Source organism: Thermobia domestica, chromosome 17 (assembly GCF_964235325.1).
Source record: "Thermobia domestica chromosome 17, izTheDome1.hap1.1, whole genome shotgun sequence".
Lineage (NCBI taxonomy): Eukaryota > Metazoa > Arthropoda > Insecta > Zygentoma > Lepismatidae > Thermobia > Thermobia domestica.
In genome coordinates, this window is record NC_137470.1 from 174,339,042 (window position 1) to 174,352,230 (window position 13,189).

General features: G+C 35.6%; 1 protein-coding gene across 2 annotated transcripts in view; it reads right to left on the reverse strand.

Moving 5' to 3' along the window:
• Positions 1 to 749: 749 nt before the first annotated feature.
• LOC145673818 (serpin I2-like) overlaps positions 750 to 13,189 on the reverse strand; it is a 45,032-nt gene continuing 32,592 nt past the window's right edge. The window contains exons 6-9 of one of the 2 annotated variants that reach the window (XM_081743583.1): positions 10,023 to 10,237; positions 6,631 to 6,816; positions 3,782 to 3,926; positions 750 to 1,037 (exon numbers count right to left, since the gene is read on the reverse strand). In XM_081743583.1, the coding sequence (XP_081599709.1) occupies positions 907 to 1,037; positions 3,782 to 3,926; positions 6,631 to 6,816; positions 10,023 to 10,237 (677 nt within the window). In that variant the 3' untranslated portion in view covers positions 750 to 906. The remainder of the gene's footprint in view (positions 1,038 to 3,781; positions 3,927 to 6,630; positions 6,817 to 10,022; positions 10,238 to 13,189) is intronic. The other variant, XM_081743584.1, reaches the window with a different exon arrangement.

The following is a 13,189-nucleotide window of genomic DNA, read 5'->3' on the forward strand; positions in this document are numbered from 1 at the left end:
GCAGTTCCCGATGCATGATGACGCGAGCAGTCCACCAAACACACAGGAGGGCCTTCTTCTGGTGCAGTGCAGATTTCGGCTGTTTTAGGACTGGTTCGTGCAATGCTAACCAATAATGAGTGCGCCGTGGAGCTTCGTACAGGACCCACTTCTCATCACATGTCAACACCCTGTTCAGAAATGGGTCTTTCCTCAGATGTCTGCTTGTGTTGCCTTCTGGCCCGGATCAAATCATGTGGTACCCATCTACCTAACTTGTAGTCTTTGTCAAGGTGATGTAGGTGCCGAACGGTTTTTTTCCTTCACACTGAATTGTAGTTCCAATTCCTCACATGTCTGGCCACTGTCCGCCTCAATTACTGCCTCAAGATCTTAATTTTCTACATGTGTTTGTCTTCCTGCACATGGTGCGTCTTAGAGTATTTTCGTTACCGTCCTTAAACTTGCTAAACCACCTCTGCACTGTTCGCGTAGTCACGATAACCTCACCAAAGGCCTGGCATATCTTCCTCCTCAGTGCAGCGGCGTTTGGCCCCAGTTTGAACTCATAGATCACACACGCCCTTATGACGCTGTGTGGAGGTCCCATGTTCACTCTGTTCTTGAGCAAGTTCATGCTGTAACTGAGCTGCCACAAATAGGTAGTCACTAGTTTCCTCTCCTACCTTTCATTTTGATATTACACAAAGATTAAAACGAAATGACTAAACATAAATTAATTGCGCAAAAACATTTTTATTTAAATTTAGATACATTTCAAATACATACAAATCAAATGCAAAAGAAAAGAAAGAGAGAAAGAAAGAAAGAAGAAAAGAAAAAGAAAAGAAAAAAGAAAAAGGAAAACATTAAGTCAGTGATATAGTAGAACATTAGCATTAAAATCAAGCCCATTTTTTTCCTGAATTACGGAGTTTCCGGAATTTTATAGTTCCCTATGAAGAGTATAGTCATCGTTGGTTTATGGTAAACGAAGTATGTAAATGGATGATCAGCAAAGAAAATGTTTGGAGATGAATCATGCTGGACACTAATACCTGAAAATAGAGAAAAAAAAATCACGTAAGTTTCGCTTCACCTGGAAACAACTTCTACATTTTAGCTTTGAGAGACAATTTTTATAACTGCGTTACAAAGGCATTAGTACTTCTCAATTATCTCTAGAGGAAACAAGAATTGTAGGATGGAAAATTGATAGATCGGTCATACTTTTAGGTGAAAACACACAGGCAGACACTAACCTGTGAAAAAAGTTTTTTCCTGTGTCCAGAAATCTATTATCAATAATTTTTCAAGGTAACCACTTTTCCAGCACTCGAAACAAGTGCGATTAGGTGTTTCGTCAACAAAGGAACATATGCGATTAAGTGAATGGCTATTCGAGGATACATGACTTATACGATAGGGGTCCGCGAGCGTTCACCTCTGGTGCTGCGGCTCCCAGGTTCGATCCCAGCCCCTGCCAAGTGAACTTTGTGGTGGACAAACACCGTGTGCATGGGTTTTCTCTGGGTTCTCCCGTTTCTTCCCACTTTCTTCATTCCACCATTTCATTCATTATTCATCATCACCCTCTCGTTTAGCCTAACCTTCATAATCGTGGGACGTAAAACTCATAGATTACATTTCATTTTTTGGATACGTTACTCCCCACAGTGAACTCGATCAAAGTGGCTGTACGGTAATTTTACTGTCGCCAGTTATAAATCATACTGTTACCGAGTCAGGGTTTCAGGCCTTACTGCCACACTCTTATTCTCATTCATGCGAATCACGAGAATTAACCCTATTGTGTTACATAGATTTTTCTGTGATTAGCTAATTTGTCGGAATTTCCTTGTATTTTTTTTTGTGAATTTTGTTTCGCTATACACACATACTTTATAATAGCAGAGTTCTAATACTCTGCACAAAGCATTTTCAAAGCAGCTTTTTTCTTGCTAAAATCCCCCTTGCCTGGCAACACGTCTTTCTTTTTTCCTTTCCTTTACGCATCTTTTACTGATTCCTAAACAGCATTCAGTCTATTGCTCCGAAACGCACCAAATACGCCCGAGCCTACGTATTCTGCGCGTTTTTATTGCTTTCTTGTTTGCAGCGCATTGTGATTAGCCATCCACATTTAAATACATGGTCAGCGTATTCCAAGCGTACGCTGAGCCATAAAAAACGCGTTGTGAACGCACTGTATAGCCATGCATTTAATGCTTCGAATAGCCGCGCAGTAAGATGGGAGAGTTTCAGTAATATATGTGCTGTAACATACCATGTGTACTCTTGAATGTTGTTGTGGTGGCAAAAGTGAATTTATTGGTGTGACAGTAGGAGTCGCCTTTACAAAAGCAAGAAATACATACAGCAAGGGTACTACAACGATCCACCACTACTGTAGATAAATACCTTAGACTTCTGCCTTATAAAGAAATATGAAGTTTGAGTTCATAAGCTCCATTTATTACAATAATTAAGAGGAAGATGAATAGTTCAGAGTTGTACCAAGAGACAGCTAGAAACTTTTGTTGGGGCTTCCAAGCTTTGGGGATGGGGCTCTAATACTACAAGCCACTACGTCTATGTAGTATTCAACGGGTATTATTCTGCAGAAAGAATTGTAAAATATTTACACCTATATTTTCAGAAAAATACGATTGTTTTTATAAGAGAAAGAGTGAAGTGTAAAAGTGAAAGAGTGAAGTGTAAAATCAAATTTTCATGCTGCATCAATCATTTCCCTGTTAAACATGTATAGTTATATTGAGAAAGTGAACAAATGTATGTTGAGTTAGGAAATTTTGGGGGAAGTTAGGACCTGGTGGATCCCTCCTTTTGTGGTTGCACACCTGATCGGTAGTATGTAGGTAATTTGAGACAATTGTGACTACTTAATTGCAATTTAACTTTATTGTTTCTGTTTAATTATTTGAAAATGAAATCGCAGATATACTAACCAAGAAGTTGCTTTATTGTTTGAATTAAAACAATGGCCGTAGCAATATTTAGATTTGACAATTAATATTTAAATTTCACAATTAATATTTAGATTTGACCATTAGTATTTGCATTTAACATTAATATTCAGATTTACTCATTAATATTTAGATTTGGCAATTAATAATTAGATTCGACCATTAATACTTAGAAGTGACCATTAACATTTAGATTTGACAATTTATATTTAGATTTGACTATTAATGTTTAGATTTGACCATTAATATATATATTTGACCATTAATATTTAGATTTCACCACTAATATTTAGATTTGATCATTAATATTTAGATATGACAATTACTATTTAGATATGACCATTAATATTTAGATTTTGCCATTTATATTTAGATTCAGGCATTAATATTTAGATGTGACCATTGATATTTAGATCCAGCCATTAATATTTGGATTTGACCATTAATATTTAGATTTGACCATTGCCAATTGGAATTGACAATTAATATTTAAATTTGACCATTAATAATTAAATTTCACCATTAATATTTAGATTTGGCTATTAATATTTAGATGTGACCATTAATATTTAGATTTGACAATATTTAGACTTGACCATTAATATTTAAATTTCACCATTGAATTTAATATTTGTGTAAGCGGAAACTAAATGTTGGAAAAACTAAGAAAACTCTTAGCTGTAAACAATTAAAAGTCCTAATTAGGCACAATCTTAACCTGTACTGTACTGGTATATAGCAAGCGGAAGACTTGAGGGGGAGTAAATACTAAAATTTAATACAAGTTATCAAACAATACTAAAAAAAATACTTACTAGTATTAGTAACAGCAGCGGCCTCCATTCCTTCCTCGTTTACCTCTAGGAAAACTTTATGTAAGACTTCGGACAATTTCATGTTTGACTGCTGGGTGATGCCTGAGAAGTCGGCTTCTTCACTCAAGATCGTATTCAGACCCATCTGCAAAGTTAAAATAAATAACTTACAAAAAGCTATTGAATTGTTGCATACATATATAGGAGCACTAGTGAAGTGTGATTTATGTTGTTCCGGAACTTTAACAGTTACATTGTTTGTTAACATGAGAAGATTAGGTTTAGGACTAAGAATTAGATTTCAGGGATAGAATTAAGAATTAGGAATCGAGGAAAAAACTCATTCAAGATGGCTTTCCTGAAAAAGATGTTACATTTTTTAAACTGAGTGTCCCCATCGGAAATCGAACCCAGGACCGCTTGCGCCAAAGGCGAGAGCGTTAGCGAGTACTCCACGCGGGACCACAACGTCAGAAGAAATATTAACTATAATGTATCTTTAGTGTACAAATTAAAATTAAATAAAGTCTTTCAGTTTAACGTAACACGTTTATGCCCTTTAGGCTAATGATTAAGGCAAGTGAATGATGATGAAATAATCAATGGAATGAGAATCTGGGAGGAAACAAGAGTTCCCCGAAAAAACCCGCACACAATATTGTCTACCACAAATTTACTTGGTCGGGGATCGAATCAGGGACCCAAGGCACCAGAGGTAAGAATTTTACCACTGAGCCACCATGTTCGCTCTACAATTAAAATTAATAATAGAAAATTTGTTCTTCTAATATTCTTCAGATTTCTAATATTCTCCTAACATCTTTAAGTTTTCTGAGACCAAAGTGATAATTTCTTGATTTGAAAGAAAGGTGGAACACGTAATAATGAACTAAATAAAAGTGAGTTTCGTTTCACAGTTGTAAAGCTACAGTATAATTCCAACTATACGAAGCGGAAGCAGTGCCTCAGCGGTACACCTCTGGTGCATGAAGTCCTTGGTTCGATCCCTGCCAACTGAACTTTGTATTGGACAAACAAAGTGTGCGTGGGTTCGCTCGAGGTTCTCCTGTTTCTTCCCACTTTCTTCATTCCTCCATTCCATTAATTTCCCACCATTACCGTCTTCTTTAGCCTAGCCGGCATAACGGTGGGACGTAAAAGAAAAGATTTAACTATACGAATTCAAACTATATATAATATTCAAACTATATGAATTTAACATTGAAACAGACCTATAACTTCTGGCTGCTATAGAGGGAGAATGTGAGAGATGACTTGTTCTGGTGCTGAATTTTACAATTTCTTGTAATTATTTTTATATTACTACTTTTCTCAGGTGAAGAATTCTGTTTATGCGAATTCTTTAAAATAAAGCTATGATTGATACACAAAGGGCGACCACAAGAAGAGTTCGTGGTTTGAAAACGGTATAACTTTAAGACAAAGTTTTGGGATCGTTACATGAACTCAAAAAGTTTTGGTTATATTGATTGGAATTACAGTAAAAAATACACTATTTGAAATCTATTTATTACGTGGGAACCGTCGAAACGATAATTCAGCTACAACTAAAGCTTGTGAAGCGTTTAGTGCCTGTGATATTCAATTGGATACCAGCGTCATTTTAAGTGGTTTTGGGTGCAAAGCAACTAAGCCAAAAAATGTTTGTTATCATAACATTATCAAAGGAATCTATATATATAAAAGAGAACGCACAAAATCCTTTGTCCGCTCATCACGCTAATACGGCTGAACCGATTTCTTTCATTTTTGGGGGGTTGTTAGGATTTGGACCCTAGATGGTTTTTATCATATCACTTTAATTTTCAATTACCAGTGTCTTGAGATAATTGACCAATCAGGTGTCCATACGTAAAAAAAATCCTTTGTCCGCTCATCACGCTAATACGGCTGAACCGATTTCTTTCATTTTTGGGGGGTTGTTAGGATGTGGACCCTAGATGGTTTTTATCATATCACTTTAATTTTCAATTACCAGTGTCTTGAGATAATTGACCATTCAGGTGTCCATACGTACAAATCCTTAGTTATTAGTTCATCATAGGTATAAAAATAAACGTATTTATATGCAACCCGCATGACCCTGTGACTCGGCGGGTTAACATAACTGACAGGCGCTATAAATCACTTGAAAGCGAAAAAGTAAAAATTATCTAAGTAACAAAGTTTATTGCGTTCCGGGATGACAGCAGCGAAGCGGGGCGGGTTAACATAAATGACAGGCGATATAATGTTAACATTAGTGCAATCTTCTATGGTTTTTATCATATCACTTGAAAGCGAAAAAGTAAAAATTATCTAAGTAACAAAGTTTATTGCGTTCCGGGGTGACCGCAGCGAAGCGGGGTGAACGCTGCTAGTCGTAAAATACAAAATGATATACGAATGAATGTCCTTCGAAGGGTACCCATTTGGATATACTTTTGTTGAAAGTAATTGTCAAAATTTTCATTTTGTTTCTTCCGAAATTTAGTGGAATTTCATTCAAGAAATATTGAACTCTAGACTAGTGAATAACAAATTGGAGTGATGGGAAACATTTTTCTAATTACCTATTACCTAACGGAAACCCATCCCAGTGGGAATAGCTCATATTTTCTGTGATACGAAAATATTTAGATTATTGGATATAGTGAAATTACTTACAGAATGTTAAGAAAAATAACATATTTACGTATTTAAGATGGCACGTCAGATAACGGAGCAAAATAAAACACTCATAGGTATTTAACTTCTTGCAGAAAAAATATGAATTATATGTACCAAGTCAAATTTAAAGATTGCATTTCAGAAATAAAAATGCTGCAATTACCATAAAGTGCACATACCTCAGACAAAACAGAAGTAACATTTATCCATTGTTGTACTTGAAATTTCGGTAGATTTACATGCACTTCTTTTTCCTTAAGTTCTGTAGTTAAAGCTGTCAAATTGAATTCAGTTATTTTCTCTTCTATCTGTGCAATTTCCGAGCCTTCGTAGGGTAGGATTATTAACATTTTTAGATCCTCTCCCTGAAAGGAAAATATTCTAAATGTGGTGTAGAATTTCAAACAAGAGGTGTCATTTAAATTTTGTACATAAACAGGAAAAATAAATTAACGAAATTTTCACATACAGGTGTAGTGAACACACAACTATTAAATGATATAAGTTTTTAACTGATAACTAAAATAGGTATTTTAAAATAAATGGATTAAACAACATAGTTAGAATGTGATAAAAGTGATTAAAATCAAACTTCCAAAAATTAATGTTATGATAATTTGATGATAAAGTGAGTTAATTTTCTCGAATATATGAACGCTTTAATAAATTATTGTAGAACCTAGAGAGAATAGGAACAGTTTTTTTTAAAATAAATCTTTGAGTTTTATGTCCAACAGTTATGCTTGTTAGGCTAAAGGAGACGGTGATGTTAAGAATTGAATGAAATGGTGGGATAAAGAAAGTGGGAAGAAACGGCAGAGCACTGAGGAAACCCACGCACACGGTGTTTGTCCACCACAAAGGCCATAAAGCCCTGGGATTGAAAGAAGGACCCCATATATCACAAGCGAACGCTCTATCAGTGAGCCACCGCGGCCCCTTAGGAACAGTTTTGTTCTTAATACCGTGCATATTCATCATATTATCCATCTTAATTTTTTTTTTTAAATTGGAAGTGTCATGCTCGTGGCAAACCTTAGATCCGTGTTTGCTGCTAGGAACTAGCGGGAGGCACTGCTATATGTGGCTTTTATAAATAAGATATAAATCCAGACTCGTACCCAGGAGTTTTTGTTGAGAGGGGTCCAAAGCAATTTTGGGAGTCTAATACTATAATGTGCTACGTCTGTATAGTATTGATCCGGCATTATCCTACATCCTAAAATACGATAATTGATTGTTATGTACTACCAACTATATTTCTCAGGCAAAATTATAGAACTAGATTGTTTTCCTAAGAAAACATTGTTTGTATGAGAATACATATGAAGTGTAAGATAAAATCTTCAGGCTACACCAATCATTTCTCTGGTAGACAAGTATAATTTTATTTAGAAAGTGTACAAGCGTATGTCGAATTACGAAGTTTGGGGAGGTTCGGACCGGTGGAGCCCCCACTTGAGGGCGCCCGTTTAGAAAACAGACATTTTATATATATAAAAAATAGCACAGTCGTGCAAAGATGTAAGTTGAGTATTCACATTCCTTGTAAACTTTGTATGGTTTTGATTTTTACATTCTAGAAAACTGAAGGAGAATCTGTATGTATTTTCTACTTTAATTTCAAAATAAATAAAAATAAATTGTGCTCTGAAGATCACAATGTGAGAATCATTGTTGCTTAGTACTAGATTCATCGTCTCTAGTAGTTGGACCTGGACAATTCGAATTTTTTTCACATTCCCTTTAACTCTCAATAACACTCAATGTTAAAATAACCTCTGTAAGTCGAATATTTAAAAATTACAATCTCAATAAGTCGAATTTTATGGATTCCATGATCACATTAAAAATACTTTGTAACATGAACTTTCGTTTCTGCGAATCTCTATAAGTCGAAGTGTACCTCTATAAGTCGAATTTCCCTTGACGTGACCTCGATACCTCGAAGCTATAACTTCACACTTTTACGTAAATGTCATTGTTGCTAATGTGTAGTGTGGATGTGTTTTATTATGTCTGAATATGAAAGCCCTCTTCATCTGTTTCTAGGACAGTAACTCTTCTTTTTCCCTGGAACTTTCACAACTTTTAATAATTCAGATTGAACAAATAAAAGTATGAGTTATAGAAGTTATATAGTCACCTTTAATGAGGAAAGTGGATCCTAGGTATCTCGAGTTTTCGTTGTTGCCACTTTAACAACTCGAACTATAATTACTCGAAAAGTTCGATAACTCGCATTTTTATGTATTCCCTTCAGCTTCAAGTTATCGATGTTCCACTGTATTTATAAAATTAATCTGAGTATTAGTTTGTTGAGGACAGCATCGCATCCTTGGTTTCTCTAAGTTCATATGTGTCCACCCATATTCTAATTATTCCACACAAAAAAATATAATCAATCAACGTCTCCAAAGCCTAAACAGCAAAGGAGGGAGATGCTAAATTGAAGATTTCTTTTCGTATCATTTTGAAAATTTGCAATAGTCTTCCTTCTCACTCACTCTGTCTTGCCTGTTGCGAAAACCAAACTGTCCTGCGTACCCTGGCATAATACTCTTTATCATAGAACACAACACTATGAAAGAACAGTCACACTGAAGGAATGTTCAGTGTGAGGAAAATCATAAAATATATATATTTCAGCTCATGGTGCTTCAACTTTTTAAATATCGATTTATATGTGTGTGTATATACAGAATGGGTCAAACCTCTCCTAGGGAATATAACTGTGAATAAATTTAGTTTTCTTTATAATTAGTTTCCATTGATATTTCAGGAACTTAAAGACCAAGGATGGGAGATTGTTCAAACGTATATGTGCACAGAGAAAAATCCGTTCTCCGGACAGCGGTATATTGTACAAATACACGGTATCCTCTTCCTTACTATAGAAGTCAGTATGGAGCATACACTATCCGTATGCTACATAGGCACTGCCTTTAGATGTTATATCGTGCCGTTGCAGGATGACTGACATCTAACAGCTTTCCGCATATCACATGCATATACTTATGCTACCTTCGTCAGCTATATGTTATATACACCCATTTGTATCTGAGATCCTGACCGCTTACATTGTTTCATACAGAAAGTATGTATAGATGGAACACTTATACCGAAAGTATTATAAAACATGCGTTTTCAGTTATACGTCTGCTGTACGTTAATTCCAAAAACTACAGGAATTACGCGTGTAACCTACCTTTTTAAGTACGCCACCTATATTTTTTTTCTCAGTGTGGATATAATCTCAAGTAGGTGTTCGCTATTCTGGGTCTCACAGATACGGGTCTTGTCTAGCACATGATTCGTGATAAGGATCAACATTTCTGGTCCGAGTGTCCGTATTTGTGCACGAATCTTGTCCTTCAGCTGTTGTATTGTTAGTGGTTTGTTCATTCACAAACCACAAACAGCAGCTCAGAGACTTTTGGCCCATCCTGCAGAAGGTAGATCGGTTTGTTTCCATCCGAGTTTGAAACTGCACTTGCTATTCGTGTATTATATCTAGATTCTTATTTCTGACCAAATCGATTAATAAGAAGAATTATAAACTTTAGCTTACCGAGTAAGGTAACTCCAATACTTGAGACTTTAAACTGTCTACTTCTGCGTAGGGAAAGTACCTAGTAACATCCATCATTTCAACTTCCATATCTGTTCCTGTATTTGTATGAAACAGTTCCCTTTGTGTCTTACTATGCTCAAATTTCTCCTTCCACAAGCCTTTGAAGTGTATAGCGTTCACAAGTACCAGCTTTGTATCAGTATTGAAAGAAGCTGTATGATAAGAACAAATTATGAATTACTAATCAGGAGTACCTTTTTAACAATTCATATATTACATTTATTAATTATATTTACCAAAATTTATAAATGAATTTAGATTTTTATGCATAATATTCTACAAGAAAAATAAACAAAACATTCTGTGTGAACTCGCCATAGAATACAGTGTGTCCGAGATGAAACGCCGTAATTTGAAACATTTAGACTAAACATAACAAACAATCCAAACAATTTTGTTAGGTGTTAGGTGGTAGATTAGCTGTGAAAATTTATACTGTATTTATAATGTTATATCAAGTTAATTTGTTTTATTTTTATTCATTTTTATTTCATTTTTTATCTCAGGTACTGAAAACAGAAGAAATTAAAACATTTGAAAAGAAACGAAAACTGGAGACGAATGCTGAAAAAGCACAAACATGTGGTGGTACGTAGAACTAGTTTCCATTATTGGAGTTCAGCAACGTTTCCGTGCAGAATACAACAAAAACTCTCCTAAAGTCAGAGAATCCAGGTGTGGAAAGCAGCGTTTCTAGAAACAGGACCTGTTGCTGAGAGGCATTGTGGTGGACCACCATGAGTATCAGAGGAGACTGTTAATCGAATTTCAGATAGGTTTGCAAGAAGTCCTAAGAAATGTGTTCGTATGGCGTCACACGAGCTTGTTGTCCCAAAATCAGTTATGCACGATGTGGTACACAAAGGCCTAAAGTTTTATGCATAGAAAGTGCAATTGTTACATGAGGTGAAACCCGACGATAAACCCAGACGCGCAACGTTTGCACAAGACATTCTCCAGCGCATCAACATAGACAAAGAGATCACGTTTTACGATGAGGCAACATTTCACCTCAGTGCAGAGGTCAAGAGACAGAATGGGCGAATCTAAGGTAGTGAACATTTTCGAGAGTCCATAAAGTATTAACGAGACAGCCCAAAGGTCAACGTTTAGTGTGGCTTGAGAGAGAATGAAATTATTGGATTTTTTTCTTTGCAGAGAAAACTATCGTTCGTCACACATATCTTGATATATTAGTTAATTTTGTGTTCTCTCAAATAAGACATCGGAACCTATACCTGCTCTTCCAGCAAGATGGATTACCTCCACACTGTCATGTAGAAATTCGTAACCCTTCACCTTGTACACCCGAATATTAGAAACTTGGCACATCTGTGTGTACGCATTTCGTCATCGGTGCGTAGCATTACCCTACCAATGTTGCTCCGTGTGTTCAGGTGCACCACAGATAGATGAGAACTGCTTGGAGATGAAGGATGGTCATGTCGAACTTCTGTGGTTTTGTTGAGTTACCGTGTGTTCTTTGATATTATAAACACTTCATTTGAATTCAAGTACTGCTTTCCAGAAGTTGTTAGGGACTTCTCGGGCACCCTGTATATTCTGAAGGACAGAGGAGAGAAAACTATTCAAACTTTTCTTTGAGGTTATGCTAAACAACATAGTGAAGGATTTAAGAAAAATTTTAGCAGGCGAATATAAAAACGTTAATGCATGTGCTATTACGGCATGCAGCAATTACTTAGCCCACATCTTGTGGTCTCCAATGAAAATGACACCAAGACTTAAGATTTTTGGAAACACATAAGTTGTCTGCATTAAAAGTACAAAGTACAGACATGCACAATATTTTATTTAACATCACAAATAAATATTTATCGAAGTATTAATCGATATGTTAAGCAAACGTAGGAGCCAAACTTTGTATGAAAAATCAAGATGAAATTATACATATATTATGGTACAGGGCTAGCATAAATGATTCATTTATTTTTAAAAAGTTGTATTTTCAACCTTTCTAAAATAAATGAATCATTTATGCTAGCCCTGTACTATAATATCATCTTGGTTTTTCATACAAAGTTTGGTTCCTACGTTTGCTTAACATACCGATTAATACTGCAATAAATATTTATCGCACTACACACACGTACGGACACACATGAAAGATATATGAAAAGAACAAAAAACTTACCAAGTTTGTACACCCTCTACAAATGTTCAATATATGTCTCTCTGGTGACACGATACACGTCCAGAGGATACTCGAGCTCACTTCATACATTTTGTTGCTTAGTTCTGTCAATTGTCTGCACTGCAGCATTGATACGTTCTTTGAGCTCGACTAAAGATTGCGGTAGTGGTAGTACGTAAACAAGGTCTTTAACGTAAGCCCACAGGAAGAAGTCGCAGGGCGTTAAATCAGATCTGGGAGGCTCGGGAAACAAAGCTAGGTCATTCTCACCAATACGCCCAATCCAGCGATGCGGACGTTCATCGGTTAGGTAGTCATGAACTGGGATGTTCTAATAATGGGGTTCCAAACTCTACACAATACAAACTTCGTGAGTATGTGTTTCTTTTCATATACCCTTCATGTGTATACTTCTGAAAATATAGCCTTTTCAAAACGAATGAATCGTTTATGCTAACCCTGTATTACAAAAATATGCTTTATACATGGACAATTTTACTCTTAAATTCTCATTGTAAATAAGTGTTAAATCTTATAATTTACGAGGAAAGATCAGAAGCTAAATGAACTGCAATGAATAAGATTTATTGAGTTAAATTATGCCACAGTCATTTCACTGTTAAACACTTCACTGATATAAATTAGCTTACAAAAGTTTCGAGAAAATTATAATAATATGTAAAAGAACAAAGAAAATTTCTCTTAAATACTAACGGGTGTTTGTTTTAGAGGTGGAAAACTTTTTTGTTGAAGTAAAACACAGAAAAATGTTTTAAATATCCATTAAATTGGCTTTATTTGACAGTCATTTAAATAGCATTAATGTTTGAATATGATTTTGGGCATGTAGTCACCGCAGTTTGCCTGGACATGGCGTAGTCTGCGAGGATCAATTTTCACACACTCTTCTTAGTAAATCAGGCTCTATTTCGGCAATAACGCGTCGAAT